The sequence below is a fragment of the Micrasema longulum genome, unplaced genomic scaffold (assembly GCF_059751315.1).
Source record: "Micrasema longulum isolate JH-2025_06_02 unplaced genomic scaffold, ASM5975131v1 h1tg001412l, whole genome shotgun sequence".
NCBI lineage: Eukaryota > Metazoa > Arthropoda > Insecta > Trichoptera > Brachycentridae > Micrasema > Micrasema longulum.
In genome coordinates this window covers 73,970-100,068 of record NW_028278598.1, presented here as the reverse complement: position 1 = coordinate 100,068, position 26,099 = coordinate 73,970, and the positions used below count along the sequence as shown (strand labels likewise).

The 26,099-nt window shown below is 31.8% G+C and overlaps 1 protein-coding gene across 20 annotated transcripts in view; it reads right to left on the bottom strand.

Annotated features, from left to right (window-relative positions):
- Positions 1–13,692, bottom strand: part of RIC-3 (RIC3 acetylcholine receptor chaperone) — a 51,738-nt gene extending 38,046 nt beyond the window's left edge. For 6 of the 20 annotated variants that reach the window (XM_088235625.1, XM_088235629.1, XM_088235626.1 and 3 more), the window contains exons 1-3: positions 13,338–13,692; positions 8,279–8,632; positions 2,538–2,704 (exon numbers count right to left, since the gene is read on the bottom strand). In XM_088235625.1, the coding sequence (XP_088091751.1) occupies positions 2,538–2,704; positions 8,279–8,632; positions 13,338–13,500 (684 nt within the window). In that variant the 5' untranslated portion in view covers positions 13,501–13,692. The remainder of the gene's footprint in view (positions 1–2,537; positions 2,705–8,278; positions 8,633–13,337) is intronic. The other 14 variants (XM_088235632.1, XM_088235633.1, XM_088235635.1 and 11 more) reach the window with 12 other exon arrangements.
- Positions 13,693–26,099: the final 12,407 nt, after the last annotated feature.

Here is a 26,099-nt window from a genome sequence, read left to right as displayed (position 1 = left end):
ATAAAACCAAGAAAAAAATACATTTTACACAAAATCACATAAAAGAGTTACACACGGTTTTTCAGTGCCATAAAGCGAAACTTAAGAGAAACATTTTTTATGATATACTTTTAACAATATCCTTATTAAATTTTTGGAAAAACGAATTTAAAAAAAATAAAAAAATTCTAAAGAGATTAAATGCGTATGTGAACAATGAAGCGATACGCACCGAACGCGAAATAGGGAAGCAGCTAGGTAAGGGTTTGTGGAAGGGATGCTAGTCCGAGACATTAAGGATTGTCTCCAAAGAAAGTGAGGTTTCGAAAAACAATTATTGGGATTTAAAAAAAAGTTTACACGAGGAATGTTCCTCTGAAGTTTCGCGGTCTGGCCCTGAAACACCGCATATATGCATATGTAGAAATTCCCAAGCTAATTTTGATAGATAATACATTTACATTTATCCATTTTATCTCAAAATATTAAAACCGGAGATAAACAAAAAGAAAATCAGACATTTCAAATTGATATATTATTAATGAATTTGGAAATATCTACGTAATATTTACAGGTAGAAAGGTTGTGTTAGGATGAAGAATAATCTGACAAAATCCGGATATTTTGTACTGAGAGTTTTTAAAATTGTATATGTAGGTGAACAATGGTTATTTGCCAATGAATAACAGAAAATTGATAAAAAAATTAAAAGAAAATTACTCATTGCTGACTCTTTTTTTTATAATCGGTGAATTGGTATTAAAGAGTAAAAGTGAGGAAAACTGTGATAATAATCTTAAATTGGTTTGGAGAATGAAATGTTTTTTGCGTGTTTATTATTATATGTATTATATTTAAATTTCACTACTAAAGTTGTATTTATTTATTATAAGCATCCTTTTTATAATGAGTTTTGTTTATTATTAATTAGTATGATATGTAATTAGTATTTCATGGTTGCTAATAAAAATAATAACTTTTAATTTTATTTGATAAAAAAATTAAGTTTGTCAAATTACTATTGGTTCTAAAGGCTAAATTCACATTTCTATAGTCTACACAAAAAAAGGTCAAATTTGTATGAGTTAGCTTTAACAAGTTTGCGATTATGCCGGCTGAAGCCGTCGAAAGCAGTTCAATAGACATTGATAGTGAAAAGATGGATATAGCCTACGTGAATTTTAAATAATTACATGGCAGGAGTAGATATTGTGTCCCAGTCAAATAAGATTTACATAATATCATTAACTGTGGTCCAATTGGAAGTTGATAATTGAAAAAAATTGGAAATGAATCATGTTTCTATATGAGAGGATCCGTGAGAGAAAAGTTACCGCAAATTAATTTTGTCTTATAAAAATTGACAAGCTTAATTTAAAAAATAGTTTTCCAGCAAAAATGTAATGATTTCTTTATTAAAAAGTGTTGTGAGTATTTAGATGTGTATGGTTAGATTAAATTAGGTTACCTTTCACAGACACTCACAAATCAGATGAGAAAAGTGTTAAGATCTAAGAATGAGAGCGTATTAGTAAGTGTTATTACATTTCTTATTAAATAATTCTGGAAACCAAACAAAATGATAGTTGAACGATTCAATTTTGGGGGCCATTTTCAACGAGTTGTATGTAGATACCTTACAATTAGAAAATAGATATTAAGTTGTGATAGAGCGGGGTGCAAACCTAGGACCTTTGATCCTCGAGTCCCTGACACTAGCCACGGGTGAGAACCTGGGTTATGCCATAGATTCATACTACTACATACACTCTACCCTGACTTTATTCCTATTTTCAAATAGCAAGTTATTTACAACTCGTTGAAAATGCCTCCAAAATTGAAATATTTGGGTAAATAATGAAAACGCAAAGAATGCAAAAAATACTTTAAAAAATGCTTATCAGATTTAAAATTATTTATTGAATTTCAAGAGACCACAACCCGATAGAAATAAAAAAATTCTAACGTAACCTCTTCTGTTAATAAACTGCAAAAATGTTGAAAAAAAAATAAAGATTTTTAAATGTGCAGACAACACAAATCAATATTACCAAAGATTAAAAAAATGGCTTCATATTACTTAAACTCTTAGCAAAAAACCTAAAAAATCCCTTTGAAAAAGGTGATGTAATGTCATCTTACATAGCAAAATAATTTTCCTTAATTTGTAAAAGTAATAATATAATTTAGGGCTGTTATGGTAAAATACGACTTCATTATTAAAAAAAATAAGAGCAATATATTAAGTCTTGTATTCTAGGTAAACTTATGTGACATCATAGCCACCACACAGGGGCTAATTAAAATTTTCCTGTTATTTCAGGTAGGTCATTATTTAAAAAAAATAAGAGAGATATATCGAGTCTTGTATTCTCGGTAAACTTATGTGACACATAGCCACACAAGGGTTAATTTAAAATTTCCCGTTATTGCGCTTCGCCCTACTATAGTGTTCATTGTTTAAGTCCAGTTTCCAGCATTATCGCACGAAGGTATCGGGGTCCGAGGCGGTCTGCTCTAGAAAGCGGGGTCTCACGACGCGACAAGGCGTCACCCACCTGGTTGGAGTAATTGGAAAGGTAAACGTGTAGCGGAGAGGGCCATACCCTGCCGGGGAGCGGCGAGCGGGAGGGGGCGGCGGCGGGCACGATGGCGCGCCCGCGCTCGCGCAGGGCGGGGTGAAGGGGGGGGTGCTGAAGGTGCGGCGGCCTCTCCTGACGGACACCTGGGAACAGAAACCAATACCAGTCAAGAGACAAACTATACTCGATATCGTTGTGTTAACTGCAATAAAAAAATCACATTGAGTTAATGTATAACTAATAACTCAATCAGTTTTGGAATATGGGATAATTGGATGGGGATGTGCAAATGACACACTGATCAAGCAAATAATAATTGCACAAAAAGCTTTAATAAAAATTATCTTAAGAGTCCCAATCAGAACTAGCTCCCTCGGTATATTTGAAAATCTTAATGTAAAATCTATAAAACAACTTTATGTAAAAGCTTTGTAACTATACGCACGTAAACACATTATTTCAGCTGCATAGGAGCTTAAATAGCACTGACTCCCACCCCTTAGAATAAGAATGGTGATAAAACATAACATGCCGTATATAAATAAATAACATGATATTTATTATAAACATGACAATACTTATCCGTAGTGTTGACATATTACAGTAGAGATGAAGAACATTTTACAGAAGGGTACATGGATGTCTTGACATTTACAGGGCTGACCTGTCATTGGCTGGTTGAAGTGGCCAATTTACTAGCTGCGTAACATTCACGACTCTGCCAAAGTCGGAACATCCAAATTTCTTCAGTGAGGAAGTTAAGTGGTTTTTAAAATATTTTTTACTTCGTCAGTGATACTGCAACACTGCGTAAATATCAATGGATTTTTTGGCAGGGGTACCTAAAAAGCGATCTGTTAAGATATTACTTACGATTTTAGTCAACCAAAACTACCGCTAGAGTATCAGAAAAACTATTATTATTCAGAGTAAAAATAGCAATAAATTAAAACTAACGACTCTCAGTTACTACGATGAATATATTTCAGCGAAATATTTTCGTAAAAAAAACAGGTTACGCGGTATCACCGACGATTTGTTAAGACTCAAACTTAGTCAACATTTTTTATTATTTATTTTTATGTATCGTATTTTCAGTGCTCTGGTTTTTTTAAGATTTGAGATTTGAAATTACTCCACCTGTGATATCACGTTTTTTCGGTGAGTTCTGCTGATTGACCGTAAACTGGAAATCTATCACAACACTCTTATCATTGGTCGATCTTTAAGAAATTGTGACTTGATTCATTTATATGAATTTTTTCGTATGTTTCCTGGGAATTTTCGCAGTACAGTGCTCTAATTTTTACCGCATTTAGGAAAAAAATAATTAAATCCATTTTTCAGTGGCAATGAACTTCCTCATCCTCCCAATTGTTGATTTTTGAAAAGGTTTCAGCTATTGAACTTTACAAAACAGTTGAAATAATTTATCTTCTCTAAAATGTTCTCCATCTCTGTTGTAATATGTAAATATTAACAATTCGCCAGGGGGTCAAATCTCAAAATCTCGTCTATAAAAATTTGGAAAAACTGAAAATACTTTTGACCCACGATGTTTTTGAGACTAAGGATAATATATAAATGTAAATTTTTTCAGGCAAACATTTAGTTTGATGGAGTACCTATGTATGTATCTGAATACCACTGCTTTAAAAGGGTATTTTCACAAGTCTGGAATAATGTAAAAAAAAAAAATTTAATAAAAATTCAGAGCAGATTTTTAGGATTCTAATGATATAACTATCAAAGTATTCAAAACAAGTTTGAATTTATAATTTTCAGATTTAAAAATGGCACATAGAAAACAGTTGGCAGATGGTGTCACGTCATTTTGGCATCACGTGTTATGTCCGCCGACTGGGCTCCTAATAAACATTGTGTACAAGTTTGGTGTCAAAACATGATATGTGCCGTTTGTTCCACAGGGCGTGAAAACTCTCGTTTTCGGGTAAAAATGTGCATATTTTAAACCGTTGTAGAAAATTTATCCAATGTCATGTGAAAAAAATATGAATACCATTGTAATTTTTTGCTTATTTAAAGACCCTATTATGTTGTTTTAAACAATGAAAAAAATTGTTTTCTATCATTTGTCATCTATTTATATTTGAATAAAATTTGACATCGTGTGATAGCTCAAAAGCACACGGTTTTTTACCGTATTTCGAAGGGAGTTTTTATTTTCCTAAAGAAATAATTGGATATCTTTGATTCATCCAAATATTCTAATTTTGGGGGTATTTCAAACTAGTCATAATTAAATGTGAAATAAAATAGGCATCAACTTAGAGTTATAATACCCCACTGGCTCATAGAGTCGTCCATACAGACAAAAACCATTTTATAATCATCAATTATGAGTTAGCTACAGTTTACAGCAATACAACGGGTCGTAGGTACTCAGGTCGAGAATTGCAAGCGCTAACCGCAACTGTCTATTACACATTTGGTGTTAAACTAAAACCCAAACCAAAAATTTGAAACGCTTTTGTTATCTGCAATAGAGCTAAAGGACTTCTCTTTAAGCGTGAGTGAATTATTACTCTGAGAGTGTAAAGTAGTGGTAGAGCTAAGTTTGTCTGATGCACGAGTCTGCGACATTACCATGGAACTACAACCTAGGGTTCGATAAACTGTATGATTTGTCTCATTCAATAAACTGTCCTAAAAATCTTATTTATTGCAATAAAGCTCTTAAAAGTAACTCAAAAGACAATCTCTATAAAAAGTATTGAATGTATAAGTAGTTGTAGAATAATAATTATGCACAATACTGTTGCTTTGTTCCTTCACACAGGTATTTCTTTAAATGTCAAAAGAGAATCTTGTTTCTTGTAATTTAATATACGTTAAGAGAACACAATACTTCATATTGACGCGCTAGAGAACTTAGCTTGACAAGACATTTTATACAATAATAATATAATGACAATGAAATATTTTAATTTTATAATTTTTCCCTATACCATCATCGTCATTCTCCTTCCGCACCTAATGCATAGGGAACTGCATTGGTACACCAATGAGGAACTTTAGCCCTACAGGAAATTGGATACAATAAATGTTTTCTTGCGCGCGGTAAAAATTGGAGCATTAAATTGTACGGCAAAGATTCCTAAAAATATACGAAAAAATAATAAAAAAACATTTTAATAAAAACAAACTACTTTGAATGACGTCCCTGGTTCATATGAATCAACCTATGATATGAGAGTTATGGAAGACTTCCGTTTTGCTTGCTTGTTTTAATTTTAATTTTTACTTATTCATATGTACATCTACTACCTGCATCTAATTAATTATTGTTGGTTGTGAATTTTTACTAAGAAATATAAATGTTCATGGAAGCAGAGAGAGAGAGAGAGGAAAGTATAGTTGGAGCTATACAATGTCTTCTCCCTTTTATTTACTTTTTATTTAATATTTTTTTTTTTGGAATTAAATTATTTTTCCCCCTCTCCTCCAGCATTTGTAATAAATTAATGTGAAATCTGTAATTGGTCTTACTTTTTTTAATTGTTCTTTGGTACCTTGTATTAATATAAAGACTGTATGATTTCCTTAATAAATAAATAAATAAAGAACTGATTGATAATTACCAGAAAATAATCTATGATGTCGCACGCGGAGTTATTTCAGAAATACAAAACTATAACAAATCGTAGTGCTGATAATACGATATATAAAAATTGGAAAAAATAATTTTGGCTTCGTTTAATAGCCAATTTACAAATAAAAAAAATTAAAAAACCAATGAATTTCCTCATTGCAGCGTACCTTGATAATTTTTTTGTCTCTCCTATAATTTCATCCATTATAAGATTGAACAGAAAAGGGCTCCAAAAAAATTTACAAAAATTATCCTAGAGTCCTCCTCACTAGGAAAATCTGTTCTAAGGAGGACTACGCAGTGTTTAAAATGTATATTACATCGTTCGTATATTATGTTCATTATGTTGAAATATTTTTTAAATGTTCAGGTGAGTAGCTAAACATGTTCAGACATTTATTGTGATATGTATAGTGCGTTAAAATGTTTAATAATCCTATGTTAACGTGTTAGTGTCGTAACATTTTCAAATAAAACTTTCTAGTGTGCCTACACACGAAATGTGTATATTTACTTGGTTACTGACAGGCAGTAAAACAATTACGTAGTGTTACTGAACATTTGAATACACTGTGTGTACAAAGTAAAAAAACTGTTTTTTGGGTTCAAGCAAACGTAGATAAAGCCTCCAAAGTAGGTTTTGCTACAACTCAAATTATTTTCATATTTTGAAAATTAAATCTTCAATGATAAATCAACTTGAGAGTGAAATCGGGTAATGCTCAATGATAGGTAGTAAAACCCGAAATAAATCCCCACTAAACAAATTACTACATGGGAATCAATAGATTTACATTTCTGCGAATTTTGTGTGTTTGGAGAAGGTTGTTTTTGATCTTCCGAAAATCATGCACACGTAAACATCGCAGCCATCCGGATACATTTAGCAGAAATTCAAACAAACTGAAGCACGTCAAATGCAAAGAGTATTTGGGTTTCTGAATAAATAAAATATGATATTAATTTATGAAATGTCTCGATATTTATGAAAATTCCCACGTACGAGTAGAAAAAATAATTTAGTTCCGAGTGAACAGAACCAGAACGCTGGAGGAGTGTTTTCCATTCAATGGCTACCTTCAGCTAAGAATCCTGAAAGAGGAAATCAAGTGCAGATTAGTCCGCCTCGTATTGTATTTAGAGATGGGCCTTTCGGTTATTTAAAAGGAGTAACCGTTTCACAAATTAAACTGTTTTGTGAAACGGTTTCTAAATAACAGTTTAGTTAGAGCAGCGTGAGCAAAAAATCTGAACCGTGGTGGTGATTTATAATAAATAACAATTGAAGGCATTGGAAGCAAAAATAGCAAACTCCCGTTTTGGTGTTTTCGAGAAAAATAACAAAATCTGCTACACTAATGCCAAAGAGTCTTTATGTTAGTAATGTTATTTTCACTGAACTTAAACTTTAAGATACTAATAAATTAACCTTAATAGAAACACGAATTAAAAAAACTTTCTTAATATTTGTATGGCACGGCCATTTTGGAAATTTAAATCTCAAGCCTGTCATTGGTCGAATAAAACGGCTGATGGATATTGCTGTTGCTTCGAAACACTATTTTCAAACCATCAGAAGTATGATTTTAAACTACATTTGCAACTCAACTCATGATTTTTACAAAAAAGTTGATAAACTACAGAATGACATCATAACAAAAAAAAAAATTTTTTTGGAGGTTGCTATCTTTGCTTTCAATGCCCACTATTATTTTATTTATTTTCCCATAAACATGGTTACTATAAAACATTATTATCGAAAGTCAAATATAATGGTAAGCTGTGCGTAATAGCTTATTTTTTACCCCTTGTACCTACATGCCAATTGTTTTACTGTAAACTATAGCTAACTTTGTGATTGATAATCCTAGAATGATTTTTGTCCGTATGGGCGGCTCTACAGCGGTAGCGCCTCATTACTCTGAGAATATTACAATGCTATCCACATTTTGTTATTTAATATTTTCAAGTTAAATTTATGAGGAGTGTATTTTATATCGTAGAAGCTGAAAACAAAGCCTATGTTCAGCCGTATTAGTATAAAAACTCAAACAAACTCCAAATCATGCGAATATCGGTTATTGATATAAAAAATATAACTGACTCTTGGAGAAGAATTTTCCGACCAAGTGAGGAACACCCAGGGCCCATGGAGCGACGCCATAGTTCATTTTCAGGCAATTCGAGCTGTTGTAGGAGCGGACGTCGTCGAGTATCTGTTTGTACGTCTTGCCTAGGCGAATATTGTGGTCAAGGAACAGAGCTATGTCGACGCCGCAAGTTCTGTTGACCTCCTGTCTGCAGGTGGATATGATTTCCTTGGTCAGCTTCCCGCTTGACAGGGCTTGCTCCATTTTGCTGTCCAATTGTTCACGGTTGTTCCGGAGAATGTTTCCGCAAACTTCCGCCATTATCCTGACGGCGTTTACATCGCTCTCTGATATGACGTCGCAGCATCCTATATCATTGGGAGACGGATGAGTCTACATATTCAAGTATTACACTGCACTGTTTAGAGAGAGCACACTTGATAGAATAGAAGTTCATACATCTTTCCAAGCACACATGCTAACTATTCCAACATGTTACATGTGAGGGTATTACTTGCAAACCGGGTAAAATCCAAAATCTTAAAAAAGTGCGATATGAATTGAAATTTATTCAGAATTCAATTGTTTACAATAATTATAATATTTTCAGTTCAAAATACGGCTAATTTTGTAAGAATCTGACTTTCAAATTAAAGGGTTTATTGCAAGCATGGCAACCTCTACTTGAGTATTGCAAAGTTGCCAATCTCCAAAATTAAATTTATTGTTTCTCGACACAATCATGATTATTTCATCACTAGCTAGATATAAAATATTAACTGGTTATAATACAAATTTGAAAAATAAAAAAAAATGTTGAAGCTATTATTGTATCAGTTTTTTGTGATTTGCTCAAAATAAAGAAAGATGAATTTTGCCAGGTTTGCAAATAGTACCTTCATGTCCATCTTTGACCATTTTTTTGATTTGGTCATGTCATGTGTTTTTTGGTCTTCCCCTTTCTTTGCATGTCCAAACCAACGCAGGACCAATTTCTGCATACTACACAATTTCTTTAATATATTTAATAAATCAATAGCTCTTATCCACATTTTGTGAATTACAAATAACAGATCAATCTATTTTTAAATTTGGGTATACTCGAGTGTTTTAAAAAAAATTAGTGCCATACAATTTTTTTTTTTTAAGAAAAAAAGAAATATGTATTTGCGTTCTTATAATTTACCCAAATATTTCAATTTCGGTGGCCATTTTCAATGAGTTGTAAATAACTCACTAATAGAAAATGGATATCAAGTTGGGGTAGCGTGGGGTTCGAGCCTCAGACCTCTGATATGTGAGTTCGCAACACTAGCCACGGGACCACAACTGGATTTACAAAATATATATATACATATATATGACAGAATATGTTTGTTATATAAGAAATCGTTGTTTTAACAATATTTTTTTATAAATATAACAGAACAGGGAGAACAAAAACATGTGTGAAGATTTCGTAACACTTTGACAAATCCAAAATTGACTAAGTACATAAATATAAGTCAAAATAAATTATTAGCAAAGTAGAACTCTGATTATCCGAACTACAATCATCCGGATTGCCAAATATCTAGATCATTATCAGGAAATAAAAATACAGGAGATGTTATAATAACAAATACATGCTCCTAAAAGAGTTTCTTCATCAAAGCAATTAACTTTGCTGGACATATTTAAGTAAGTTTTAAATGTGATTCCAATTGGCTGTATTATTTCAAAAGCAATAAAAAGTGATCTTAGAGTCAATTTTACGTTTTCTTTCTAAACATTTCCTTTATTTAATGGTTATTATCAGGACTTCTGCATATCCGTCAATGACTGGCACTCATTAATCCCGATAATTGGAGTTTTACTGTATGCCGATAATTACATTCATTGAACACATGGAAAATTAATGTAGGTGCTAACTACTCAAGTACTTAATTAATAAATAAAAAATGAACGGTCTATTACAATTAATGGATTTTTATTTTAAACACATAAGTATGTAAAAATAATAATGAACCCTTTCACTCCCACGGGATGGATCATCAACCAGTTGAATGTAAAATTCATTGATAAGAATTTTGTAATCTTGCCAATCTAACAATTTATCAAAGTTTAATAGGTGCTTAATAAGTAGCTGAGAAAAAAGAAAACATATACAAACTTCTTATTATTTTTTATTATAGAAATAAAGGGCGAGTGATAAGAATATTATTGAATTAAAAAAAATGGAATAACCAGTGACCGGTTTCAACGCTATCTAGACATCTTCAAGACTGGCATCATTATTATCTATACTTATTATCTTGTATCTACAGTGCAATCTCTATACTGCCCTCATAAGCAAAAAGGCAGCTTTTTGAAACAATCACAAAATTAATTAAATATGAGGTTATGTTCTGTAAGAAATTTTGAACCATTCAAAAATATATTTCAGTATGAAAAACAATATAATGTTTTTTAATCAATAACACAGCATCTAGAGATTCAAATGCAAAAACACAGTGTAGATATGACACATACTGGTTTTATGCTTAGAAACAATTGAAGATAGTTATGCAGAAAGCAGACGAAAGCAGAAAAGTGTAACTTAGATAATAGCACTTTTGTGAAAAGAGTAAATAATCAAATCTACACAACAGTTGGAATGTTTTTTACTTTGAAAAATGATAAAAAATGGATAAATTTGGTTTTTTTATAACACAAAGAAATAATTTAATTATGTATTTCACCAGTTTTAATGATTTTTAAAGTCTGGCTGACCACACCACCTAAGATGTGCATTTTGCAGAAAACCACCAGCCCTAGTAAAATTCTGATGTATGTTGTGTCATTATGTATTGAACGTATTATTTTATATTTATATTAGGCTACACAATTGTAAATAATCACTTAATTCATTTGTTTACTTTAAAAATAATTATTTAATTATGAGTTAAAGGAATTTTGGCAATTTTTTTAAGTCTGGCTGACCACACAACCTAAAATATGCATTTTGCCGAAAACAACTGGATCGAATATTGAATGATACCTCATTTAAACTTTGAATGTATGAGGTGACGTTCTGTATTAAAACATGCTTTTTTATTACTAACTGGTATTTTGAAATGAATTAATTTATAAAATTAAAATACTCCTGTATTTATCCGCTTTTATTTATTAATGAGAACTAGATTTCAGGAGGCATTAATCTTCCCACCAGAATTTGTACCGTAAGATTTTTCTAGTGCTGTGGGTGTTTTCTGCAAACTGAGAAATGCCATTTTTGTGATCCAACATTATTTTCAGAAGGCGATTATTAAAGTTTTTTGTACGAAAGCGGCCTGGTGTTTTTAACAGAACATAGAGTTGACCTTACTGCACCCGACAATACCAATACCTCATTTTTTAAAATTGTAGACTGACTGCTTTCTGTAAGTTATACGTTCAATTGACATATTGTGTTATTAATTATGATTATTTACAGTGTTGAAAAATTTTGATAAAGTTGATAAATACTAAAAAGTAACATATCTAAAATCAGGACTTTTGCAAACAGATGGTTTTTGATAATGATGACAGTATATTCCTCAACGCCATATTCAAAATATTCGATAATCATTACATTTTGATGACAATTTTTTTCCCCATATTTGTTAGTATTTCCTATATTCGTTGTCACTCCCACCGCCAGCACTGGGGCTGCAACCCCATGATCGGAATTGATGTTACTGCTGGCTGTTCAGTTTTGATTGATAGCAACTCGTGTTTTTAAAATTAATTATCCTCTTCTTCCACATCTACACATTTAGTAAAATAAAGTTAAAAGTTGAAACCATATTTTTTTGTACCATTTTTAAGAGTTGAAAACAGATTAATTGAATTTCAGTTATTTCTTGTGGGAATTTTTTTTTCTATATTCGTCATATTCTACATTTGTTAGATCCCCAAGAACAGATTAATGACGAATATAGGAGGTTCTGCTGTATAGTATCTTTATTACTTAGAAGATGTTCCGAACACGATAAAATCGGTCACTGGCTATTCTAAATTTGTGAATACAAAAACTTATCACTTATCTTTTATTTCCATAATAAATTACAATAAGTTAAATTTATTTAAATTTTTTTGCACCACAACAGGCCTGGAGAAAAATCATATCAAATTTTTGTGTTCTCACCGGGAATCGAACCCGGAACCTTCCGTGCGTGAGTCAAGTGTCTTAATCACTACACCACGGAGGCTGCAAATAAATTGTAATTTTCAGAAACCTTGTAAGTAATTAAAAATTATTTTTAATAACTTCCCAAATCTATCTTCCTCTTAAATTCCCATGACTAAATATTTGATAAAGTAACATTAATACTTTTTTACGAAATTGTCAATAAAGAAAAGTAGACGCTTTCATACAAAAAAAGGAAATAGATAGATTTTTGTTTTCGCTAAAATAATTCTTCTGTTGACTGGGTTTCTGAATATTACGATTGAATTTTGACTAACAAACTTGAATACAGTTTTTTGTTTCAAGGGATATTTAGCACATTATAGACTGGAATTAAAAGAGACCTGTACGTTTTGTAAAATATATGTTAAGTATTTATACAGTACTATTTACTTAACTTTTATTATAAACTAAAATGTGATTTTATAATACAGAACCTGCTCGTAATACAATGTAAAAAAGGTCTTCACACACAGAAGTAATAAAACCAGAATCATCAATAAACAATTTGTAAGTAAAAAAAGCTCTATTTTACATTACTTAAAAAAGTTTGTCCACTAGTCAAAAGGATTTTTTACTTATGCATAATAGTCGCAAAATCTAATCGATTTATTTAAATTAAACAATAAAGTAAATATAAATTGATCTCATAAATAAAATTAATTTAAAAAATGAAGCTGATAGGTAAGTTGATTGGAAAATGGTGAAAAAAATGTCAAGTCTAGAAAATAAAATCAAGGTAATGTATTTCATAAGCAGACAAGTATTTTTATATTTGGGTAGGAAGGCAAGTTTACACATACTCGCTCAGTGAGAAAAATTTCTAAATAGAATTGCAGGGCTAATTTTAGACAACAACATGTTGAATTAAAATAATCACTCACCCGCTTCTCGGTCGTAGTTATTGGGTCTAATGCTATCCTTGACAGGACCCACAAACATGGGGCTGAGAATCCGCGGCCATAATACAGCAAAACAACCAACAATTATCACCAATACAAACAATGATTTCTGCGGGCCGAGGCCCAACGTCTCCACATTCGCCATTTTATCGTTTATTTCGCGGTTCGTTTCGTTATTTTATACACCTCCTAAGTACACAGACGCGTTCTCCCGCCTCCCGCTACGAGCGCACCATTGCCGAAAAGACGAAAATAACACGCACGGACTGTGAAAAACTATTAAAAGTGACAGCCGTCATTCGGGGCGACTTTTCATCAAGCTGCGTTCGAAACCATCATCCGATCATAATCGATCCATTTACCTTTCAGTTCAAATCCATCTTCATAAACCATAAAATATTTCTAACTATTCGTTTATACGTTAGTTTTCTGGTAAGATCACAACATAAAAGAATAGATTTTACTAACACTTGGATGTGTTGTTATAGTTTTTGAGCTTGCTAAAGAAAACAATAAACTGTAGTTTAAATATATTTTTTTCGTTACATATGTTGACAAGTTTTCACAACCGTATACTGATACACTTAATTAACTTTGTGTTGATAAAGAAAGTTGATCTTTTATGATTGTAGAAAGTGTAAATAAAAAATTAAAAAACCATTGAACTGCATAAAAAATATTCCAATGTGGTTTTTATGAAATTATTTATTTTTAACATACTTGATATTGTAGGAAAATACTAACAGATTAATTATACTTTCAAAGAGTTGTTGCAACTTCCTTAACCGATCTGAAATGTTTTTTTAAAAGTAAAATAAAAAACAGTATTTACATAATTTAACAGCCAAATTTGAAATAAAACAACGAGGTTATTTTATGATTTTTTAGAATTTTATGGGTAACTTAATGTTTTATTTTTATGTGACTGCACCAAAATTAAACGATCGCACCGAAATATCGAACGCACCCCGTGTCTTCGCGAAAATTCATGTGAAAATCTGACAATCAGTACATCATGTTGGCAGCATTATTGTCGCACGTACTCGGAGTACCAACATTATGACGGTTAACATTTTCTTCGTGGGAGATTCAAACGGTTTAAAATAATTCAATTTCACCAAAAAAATTTAAGCATTACAAAATTGCCGTTTGTAGCTGAAGATTATTAATGGTTTAAGCTGGCTTGATGTGGCACAGCCGCAAATATAAAACAATCAGCTATGCCGACATCTTGCCTTCTCAGCCACTAAATTCGGAAGAATAAAGAAAATAAAAATGACATAGATTTCCTTTGTTTTATTGAGTTATTGTTATGTGTTATAGTTTGAAAATAAATTAAACAGTATTACGTCATAGACCGATGACCACTTCACGTTATTTAACACTTATTAAGAACGTCAGATAAAGTTGAATTGGACAAAGCACAAAAAGCAGTCCTCACACGTCAGGTTACAGCGCACAATTGAATGAAAAGACAATATGGCTGTTATTTAGCGCCTCCTTTGGGAGGTATTCACCTGCCCCCCTCCATTGTGACCACTAGGACAGCTGTCAAATAAAAGATAATTGTTTCAAACATCAGTACACAGTTTAACAGTAAGTTATTTAAGTAGTTAACGTACACATTTAAATAGCGATTATTCGTTGAATCATTATAATAGACGTACATAATGAGGAAGTTCAGCGGTTTCAATCAAACTAAGCCATTAAAAAAAAATGCAGCGTATTTTCATCTTTGCTATGATTTTTTAAAGTTTTAAAATTACTCTACCTGTGACGTCATTAGTTGCTATCGGTAGTTGTCCTGACATTTAAAAAGAGAACCCCGTACCTATAAAACACGATAAACATGGCTTCCTGGAAACGGAAAATATATTAAAACACCTATTCTAAACAGCTGTTCTCAAGAACTTGTGACGTTTTAATTATTAAAACGTTTATTTTCATTTTTTTCACACGTTTTCGAGATACTTCGCAGTATAATTAAATGCTCTAAATTTTACCGCGCGTAAGAAAACATTTTTATATCCAGTTTCCCGTAGCACCGAACTTCGTCATTGAATATTCTCATTACAAATTTGCTGTGTATTGCGCACCTTCCTTATGTAAGTAGTAGGTAGGCAAACAGGAAAAGTATTTTGTTCATGTGTATTTTAATTTATAATTTATTTGAAATTCTACAAAATATTTTTTTTATTAAAAAAATAAATAAATAAACGATGAAACAACGTTTTTACTATATATGAAAGCAGTATTATGTACTAACGTCATCATTATCATTCCACTATCTGCACCCGATGGTGCATAGAGCACTGCATTGTTAAATCAAATGAAGTGTATATTAATCATTTGTTACACGGGGGTAAAGTAATAAATCTTACGCGTTTGGTGCATTGTGTACTGAAGCGATGGTGGAAAGGTCCATGCTTGGTTTAAGCCTAGAGACAGTAAGAAATGAGGAAATTAGGAACAAAACCAGAATAGCGGATATCATGGATTGCGTAGCAAGACTGAAGTGACAATGGGCAGGACATGATGCGAGACAAGACCCCACAAGATGGACCCCTAAAATTTTAAAATGGAGGCCTTGGGAAAATAAGAGAGGCGTAGGAAGACCCCAAAAAAGATGGTCCGACGACATAGCCGCTATGGGCGGTAAAAATTGGCTGCAAGCAGCAACCGACCGAATTAAATGGAAGGATATGGAAGAGGCCTATATCTAGCAGTGGAGAGCAGAAGGCTGAAGAAGAAGAAGAATAATAATACAGTAAAACTCCAGCTATTCGGAATTATGAGTGCCAAACGTTATCCGGATATGCGAAAGTCTGGATAGTTGGATTAACTATTACACTAAGGCTATGTTTTGAAAGAAAACGCAAAATTTACTCTGAGAACACTGTTTTATTATTATGCGTAGGTATTGGAATCACATATCAAACATGTCCAGCTTGCTTTGACGAAGAATCTCGTTTACGAATAGCGCCCCTTTTTATTTGTCAATATAAGATCTCCTTTATTTTTTATTTCCATCAGGAAATACGATCCGGATGACCAGATAACTACGTTTTACGGTATACTGTAAAAACATAGTTTAAACATTTCTTTAAAATTTTGATGAATAGTAAAACATTATCAGGACTTCAGTTGCCTCGAAACCGGTCAACGTACAACTCTCGACAGAAGCGTTACGTACAAATTTTCAAACAAAAAAGGACACAATGTTTTTGATATGAATATGATAAAAAATATATTGGTACCTACACCACTGCTCGAAAAAAATTTTAGAACGCTTAGTGATTCTATAGAGGTCATATTTATTGTTATGACAATATAGTTTGTCTACCGTTCGGCTAACAATTAAAAAATAAAATCTCACGTCATCAATCGTATCAAGCATTTGTTTTTCATTGCACATCCTTTTTGACCAAATAAAGATGTAGAATCTTCCATTTCCGGCTCCTGGGCGCCTTTTAGTGGTTACTTTGTATTCCTAACAATACAGTGTATCCCAGTCACGTGATGGAAACTTAACGCAATATAAATTTATATTATAAGTTTATATAAGATAGATTTACATACCAAAAGGGACAGATAATTTTTTTTTAAAGGTAATATGTCTGTCTAGACATGCTATGGATTAGAAATTGTCATGTTAAAGGTTGTAGTGTTGTAGTTTGAGAAAATCAGACGGAGTTGTCATTTGAAAATGCTGTTTTTTTCGAAATCGCGTCAATAAAGTACACAAATTAATTGATATTTGATTTTTTTAAAAATTATCTTTGCCCCGGCCCTCGTCATACAAACCGCTATGTATTTAAATAATATATAACATACATTTTATTCCGCGGTATCAAATTTACAATAAGGATGTTCAGTGCTACGGAAATTTAATATAAATATATTTTCTTAAACGCGATAAAAATTAGAGCATTTAATTGTATTGCGAAGTTTCTCGAAAATATATTTTATTTTTTTTTTTTTTTTTTATTTTCTTTTATTCAGGAAACATACAGTACAGTTACAAAGTTTAATATTTTACACAATTGGACTTAATTCTAATGGACCAGTGAAGTTTCCATATTAAAAAGCAATTAAATCTAATGTTATATATGAAAAAGTAATAAAAATTAACTACTTTAAACTACGTCACAAGTTCTTAAGAATCAACTAATGATAGAGTGTTGTATTGATATTTAATGTAATGAAAAGCAATGTCTTTAGTCAACCGTATCTCTTCGGATATCGACATATTTAATATTAGTGGAAAAAAGTTCAGAGAGAAGAGCATACTTTTTTTATAATTTCTGGGTAGTTTTATTTTATCATCTTTGTATATTTCAATTTTAGTATAAATTTTTCGTGCTATGTATGCCTCGAAATATTTTTGTAATGAACATAAACGTGTATAAATTAAATAAATTGAGGTTGAAATAAATAAATTGAAATAATAGATTTCAGGTTTCCGAGAAGCCACTCTCCAATCAGCAGAACTCTCCGACTAGAACTTGTGAAGCACAGGCGGAGTAATTTAAAAATTTTAAAAATTAAAACGCTGACAATACGATATAGAAGAATACATAAATAATAAACGACTAACTGAAATTGAACATGTTAAATACTTAGGACTAACAATAGACAGACAATTGACATGGACAATTCATATCAGCAATTTAATTAGCAAAGTGGCGACTTTATCGAGTCTATTTTTTTAAATGAAAAACTTTGTTCCAATAAAGGAAAAAAAAAAAATGTATGAAGCCTATGTAAAAACTAAAATATGTTATATGCAACTACTATGGGGAACAGGAAATCAAAATGACATAAACATACTACAAAGACAGCAAACTAAAATATTAAAGTAAGTATATGACCTTCCCTATCGAACAGCAACTAAATAACTTTTTGAACAAACTAAACAATTAAATGTAACTACACTCTTTAAACTAGAATCTTTAAAATTCATTCATAAATTAGCCACTGATGTAATTGTAGACGAAGAATTAAAACTTGAAAAAAACTGTAGTAAACATGAACACAATACGAGAATATCAGAAAAATATCATATACAATATTTTAAAACGAGAAAAGGACAATCGAGACTTATAAACCATGGACTGAATTTATTCAATAAACTACCAGACAAAACTAAACAAAAGACTCAGACAACCTTTACAAAAGATGTTAAAAATATTATTATTAACAGTAGAGTGTGAATTTTAAAAGTGAAAATATTTTGTTAAATGTATGTAACCCGTAAGGGTTTATCAATAAAATTTAAACAAAAAAATTAACTTAGTTTGATAGAAATAAAAAATTTAAAAAAACACTAAATTTCCTAATTCAATGAGTTTGTTGCTTGCCGCTCGTTAAATTGAATACAAGGGAAAGGGATGACCGTACAATTTTTAATCATGTTAATAATGTTCAAATTGCTTCAGGTACTGACAATATTCAATGAACGTTTGAAGGCTCGAGAATAGATTCATCCACTAAAATGTTATGAAAGAAATGTACGTATGGAAGAAATTGCCTTAAGGCTATATGCCCGCCCTTATGCATATATGTATATAAAGTGTTACCTACATAAAATAAAATATGTTTAACAAATTATACGTTTCCTTACCGACCGCTTCTCATATATAGCTAATTTTGCATTGCCCTCGACAATTCGAATAAGAGATTGAAAAACACATTACACATGCAAACATTAATGTGTGAAATAGCTACGAAGGTTTTCACGGTCACTGTAATCAATATGTTTATTTTTTGGGTGATACCGTGTGTGTTGGATTTGTTCCGACGTTTCGGCTACCATTGCAGGATCCATCTTCAGGGTAAACTGAGCGTTTTGTAGAAAAAAGTATGTGTTTAAGTACTAGTAATTTGTATCGTGTCGCAGTCGGCAGTAGTAATAATATGATACGGTGTACGTAGGACAAACAGGGCGCACAGCAAAGAAGAGGATTAACGAACACAAAAGAGCGTGTAAACTTGGGCATCCTGACAAATCTGCAATAGCGGAACGCTTTATAGACACCGGACATTTTTTCGCCTTTGAACCGAAAATTTTGCATAAACCCAGTAATTACAGTGCACGAATAATAAAGAGGCAATTGAAATACACAGACACCCAAATAACATAAACAAAGACGACGGGCTGAAATTAAACTCAACATGGTTCCTAGCACTACATACTACAAAAATGAATAGAAATGTGCCTAAAAATGATTAATGTGTGAAAGTGATATACATAGGTACACATTAATTTTTTTATGTATTTCTGTTGAACCGTTGCCGTAGCTAGGACACTAAATTAGAATATTATATTAAATTACGAATAAACGGACGTATATTAATATCTGCTCTGTTTTTGACAGTTAATGCAGTTTGAATAAATACGTTTCCTCATCATACACGACGGCATAATATTTCTATAATGAATAGGTAAATACAGTAAGTTAAGTGGTAACATTGTTCCATTACAGAACACACCTACCTTGAGTGAGTCACCTATTAGTGCGTGCATGAATTTATTTTGAAAATTCAGAAGGCAATCTTTCAAAGTGCTTGCTAAAAACGAAGTTACCTGATGGAAAAGATTTTTTTATTACGGATTTCATTAGTCTAAGAGTCTAGAGATTAAATGTTTTATGTTAATTAGTTTATGATGTTTTTTTTGGTAAAAATAAACTTTTGTGTTTTTATGATTTATATATACGCCCAATGGGTATTTTTAAGGACGATTTATACATAAAAACTTATTATAAAGGAAAGTAGAAAGACACAACGGTAAATAGTAGACTTGGTGGGAGTGGAAGCGGGAGACAGGTGTTTATAATTGAATTATCAAAGAAATCAAGACTGGTATGTTTGTTGGCAGACCTAAGAATTCTGGGCATAGGGGAATTAAAACCATTGTTAGTTATATATGTTTATCGGTATGAAAGAGTAAGTTTTGTCTGAGGTTTTTAGTTGGGATATTTTTTATTTTATTGAGCTCAGTAGTTCAGACGCGTCAAAGAGTGAGTTGAGAATTTTAAATAGGACTAGAAGGTCGGATTTATTTCGACGGTCTTGAAGAGAAGATAAATTTAAGCTAGTTTCTAACTCGTTATACGTATATTGGTATCTGTATAAGACCAAAAAATGTTGAACTGATTCAATATTCTTGATATGAACATCATAATATGGAGACCAGATAACAGAGGAATACGAACGGGTGCGGGCGAACTAGGGAACAGAAGAGAGTAGGGTATTGATATTTTTGAAGTCAGTTGTGCTTCTGTTAATAAATTCAAGGAGTTTTAAGGATTTATTGATAACATGTTTAATATGAATTGTAAAAGAAAGTTTAGGGTCAAATATAATACCTAAATCTCGTATACTAGACACAGATGATAATATTTCATCGTTCAGTGAGTAGTCGTATATGATTGGATTTTTCAGTCGAAAAAATCTCGTAACCTTACCTGTTGATTATATATATGGTCTCTGGATAAAAAAATATTTACTCAAACATTTCAATTTTGGGGGATATTTTCAACGAGTTGTTTCAATAAGTTTCGACTTACTATTAGCAAATGGGAATTAAGTTGTGGTAGAGCGGGGTGTGAACCTCGGTTAGTTGCACTGACGTGTGTGTACGTCAGTTTGCGTCTGAAGTGTCTGAAGACAGAATAAGAAATGAAGAAATTAGACCCCGAACCGGAGTCATCTTTTTTCTGGCTAATATTACCACAAGATGGTAGAAGTAGGAAAATGCCGCTATTCGTTGTATTAAGTGCGACTCCTAAAATCGCTTGATAAATAAACTATTTATTATATTTTATTTTTTAAATAAATTGGTGTTTTCTTTCTCATTTTTATAATTTCTTATGTGTACTTTTTAAACTTTATAAAGCAATGAGATACGGCAAAACAAATATTAAGGAAGATATTTGGTGCTGTCAATCAAAACGGAGTGGGAAGGAGACGAATTAATCACGAATTATAGACGCTATATGGCGAACCAAACATTGCACAATTCATAAAAATAAGAAGACTACAGTGGTTGGGCCGTGTGCACAGAATGAATGATCACTGTACCCCAAAAAATATTCTTTATACCACTCGGAAGGCAGACGAAGCAGAGGCAGACCGAAATTAAGAAGGCTGGATAATGTGGAAAGTGACATAAGAGCAATTGGTTTGAGGAACTGGAGAAGAAGAAGCCGCAGGGTGCGGGGAGGAATGGAAACAGATTCTGGAGGAGGCCAGGGCCCACGACGGGCTGTAGCGCCACTGATAAATAAAGCAATGAGAAAGTTCAGTGGTTTTATTTGCCAATATTTTCTCTTAACATATAATTTGGTCAAAGGCGCAAAGATTATTTCTCTGCCAAATTGTTTAATACACTTTCCTAAAAAAAAAAGGTTTGCAGAAAACAACAAATCTTTTTTTTTAAACTTTAAATCTGGCTGAAGCATATTCGCATGCGAAAAAATGTTTTAAGTGACATTTGAACAATGTTAATGAAATTTTAAACACTGTACATTCCGTTTTAGAACGTGTTATCACTTTATCCTAAAGAGGACACTTAATTTATTTTTTTAAAATTTTTATATGTTTTTATTTTAGGGAGTTGGGCATGACGCATGACTAAGTGTTTGGGCTTGATTTAAATGTCATTATTTTTGAGGGCTCAGGACATGTCTGTGTGTATTAATATGAAAATTTAAATAGATATACCAAGTTACAAATAAAGGTTGCATATTATATTCAATATTAAGTATCTAACTACGAACGTATAAGGAATCTAATGGCTATAAAATGAATAGTTTATTTGTGGCTTAAGCATTAATGGAATGAATTGGTGATTAACACCATTATAAAATAATAATTATAGTTGAGAATATGGCATTGTATGATAACGCAGTGGAAATAAAAAAATCCTTAACTAACGTAACAAACGTCAATTTCAAAAATTAGTGCCATTATTCCAAATGTGAATCTAATTTGGACGTGTACGTACGTGTCACGTAAGTGTCAGTGTTGTCGATTAGGGATGACACCGCCTACTGAAATGTCCAAATATATATATATTTTTTAAAGTGCCGAAATTGGGTTTAAAAAATCTTCAACAATTCCGATACATTTTTTTTATATCAAAAACATTTTTCGCTTTTTGGTATGAATTTTTTAAAAGTTTTTTTTTTAACTTAGAATTAGCAGTATCTATTCTATATTAGATTGCATATTGCATTTTTTGTACTTATTTAAAGCAGGGGTGGTATTCTGAACGCAAAAGCGCGCGTAGAAAAAGCATTTTTAACGCGCATTTACGTGCTAAATACACGCTATAAGAGCGATCTCTTCGAGCGCAATTCTGTTCTGAAATTAAATTGCCTTTAAAATGATCATCATCATTCATTTTCCGCACTTAATGGTGCCTAGGGCACTGCATTGGTACACCAATTGCAGCGTATCTGGATATTTTTTGTTACATGAAGGTAGGATGATCAGTCTTACGCTTCAGGTACCAGTCCAGGGACTATACGATATTGTAGTATTAAAACACCCTTTAAAATAAATATTTCCTATCAACCACGTCGGGAATCGAACCCGAGACCTCTTGCATGGTAGGAAAACGGACTTACCATTACACTACGAGGTCGACCGAAATTCGGGTCAACTTCAAAAAATAAACCAATCACTGAAACTCTTCGGATCCTCGTTAAAAACGGTTATCTTATCCAACATTCTGTGATAGATTTAAAAAAAAAGTTTATTCAGATACAAAATATAAGTACACAATATTAGTACTAAATACAATTTCTATATAAATTATAAATGTAATAACAAATGTGTCGGTTAACATCAAAAATTGATAAATCCAGACTAAACTTTTTTTTACAAAGAACACTTTTCTGAAACTGATTATAGCTATTCGACTAAATTGTTATTTAGACTATATGTAGGTCTGACGTAGGTAATTAAATTATTCTACGTTATTTGATTTGATCGATTGGACTTAGTTTCCGTGTAAAACTTACATATAATTTGGATGTAACTCATTTTGATATATCGGAATGGATTTAACTAGTTTTGATAAAATTAATTCGTGGATTTAACCAGTTTTGATCTAATCTGTCATTGAATGTCTGTGTCAGGGTTGTCACTTTTACGAATTAAAAAATAAATAAAACTAATCGTTTTGAGTGTTATTGTGTTATTTGAGTGTTATTGAGTGGATGTTGCCGATTTTGATATAAAATTAAACTTCTGACAACAATTACTATGGTATAATATTGGATTTTCCCATTTTTAAAATAAGTATTCTATGTAAAACTAAACTTTTAATCGTGTTTCCAGAAAAAAATGCTTTTTTACCAATTTTGGATTTAACCAATTTTGATATCCACCGACACATATTTACATTAACGACATTTTAGACTGACTTATTTATAAATGTGTAATAACCACATTAACTTTCGAGTTGTACGTCGTCGACTGGTTTCGAAGTTACTTCCTCGACTGGAGCGATCAAGTTAGTTTTAGAACCTTCCTTTTTTGTACGTTTTTAAAAACCTCGCCATACAATTAAATGCTCTAATTTTTACCGCGTCCAAGAAAATATATTTATATCTAATTTCCCGTATCGCTGAACATCCTTATTGTAAATGTGATACCGCGGAATAGTATGTATAGTTATGTTTTATATAAATATTGGTTTAAATATATAGTGGTCTGAATGACGAGGGCAGTGGGAACGATATTATTTAAATATAAACAAGAACAATTAATTTGTATACTTTAATGACGCGATTAAAAAAAAAAACGGCACTTTTTTAACGTTCAAGTCCTGATGATGAGAAAGTGACATCAAAACCGGACGACGCGACGTATAACTCTAAAGTAAAAGTGGTTTATAAAATGTTATAAATAAATAACTTTAATTCCAATATCTGCTAAGGTTACGTAGCATGTTTGTTTTAAATGTTGATTTAAACGGCCATACAGTAGAACTCCGTTTATTCGAAATCCCGTCATCCGGTTTACCAAATATCCAGATCGTCATGGAATAAAAAAATGGAGAATTTCTCATTTGAATTTAACAATTTAACTCCAAAATAATTTTCTTCATCTCTGTTGTAATATGTTAATATAAACAACTCCCCGGGGAGATGAATCCAGTCCTTGTTTACAAAAATTTAGACAAACTCAAGATATTATTTTATTAACATAAACGGCAAATCTGCTTTTTACAAACATTTATAATATTAACATATTTGGCTTTATATATATATATATTTTTTAAACATGAATTTCCTTATACCCAAGATTAAAAAAAAAAATGAAATAAAAAATTATACAAGAATTATATTTAAAAAATTAACTTAAACATTATACTACATATTCAGTAGAAAGTTTAAATAATAAAACATTCTACAGTAAAACAACAATAAAATCATAAGTACCTACTGTTTCATACAGCTAGGCAAAGTGAACAAAAAACTGTATATATATATATATATATATTATGAAATGCATGAATAAATAAATATAATTACCATTCACCATCTTTGAAAAAAATCAAAAGGTTTGTTCTATAGGAACAATACCCTACACTAGATATATCAGATACGCGGGAATAACTATTGCCGAGGTCATGAAGTCTATTTAATACGGCATTACAAGTATACACTGTCCGTGAATTGTTGCTACAAAACGGTGGCACCTGTCTAGTCATTCTTCCATTCTACATATTGTTGGAAAAATAACACATAAAAAAAAAAATCGATGTTTTTTTTCCGATATATCGATGTTTTTCAAACATCCTTATTTTCGAGGGTCGGCTATATTACGATCCGTCGAATGGTAAGTGGTCAGCCATTTTAGGGACGCACAAAGTGCCTACCTAAGTAAGTTTGATGATAATGTTTTACCTATTCGGGTAGCAGAGGCGGGAGCGTGATGGTTGCGGCCGGCGGATGGCGTACACGAATCGGCCAGCGAACATTGTTGCGCGTACTAAACACTAAACAGTCACCGCGCCATTGTCTTTCTAGAAGCTCTTCTCGGAATATATTTAAATTTATTACGACCGTTGGTAAACTCGAGACGCACTTGCATTATGAGTTTCACCTCACACTGTCAACTTACATCGTTTTCAGGGGCGCGGGGGCGAACATTTTGTAGCAAAACATATTACAAGATTTACTAAAATAAGGAATAACACGGTTAAATGCAACACAAAGAATATATTTAAATATCAAGAAATATTCTTCAATTCAATACTACTTACCCTATTTCTTTTCTGAGAATCTGTAGCCTATAGCTCAATCACAAATAACTATCGACGTGCTTACAACCATTCTGCGATCACAATGAACAATAATGAACAATTGAACATGCTTAAGTTATCGCAGTCAACGCGTGTTTAATATCTAAGTCAACGCTCGTGTCGGTTTGTTTTCTCATTTTATCGTAAATAAATACAGTTCACTGGCGAAAAATCGGCGTTTACTATGAAAAAGAATACAATATAATTGCATTTGCAAAATAGTAAGGAGTATCTAAAACCAAAAAGTAAAAATTAAATTACAATCACTATGGCGACTGCTTTTCTTGACATTTGGCTTGCCAACTGCCGGCTAAATGCAATAAATAGCATGAAAAATAATAAATAAATAAAAATATTTTTCATATTAACATCGATAAAATTCAAATATGTGATTGGGCAGCAGGATTATACGTCGCGAAGCG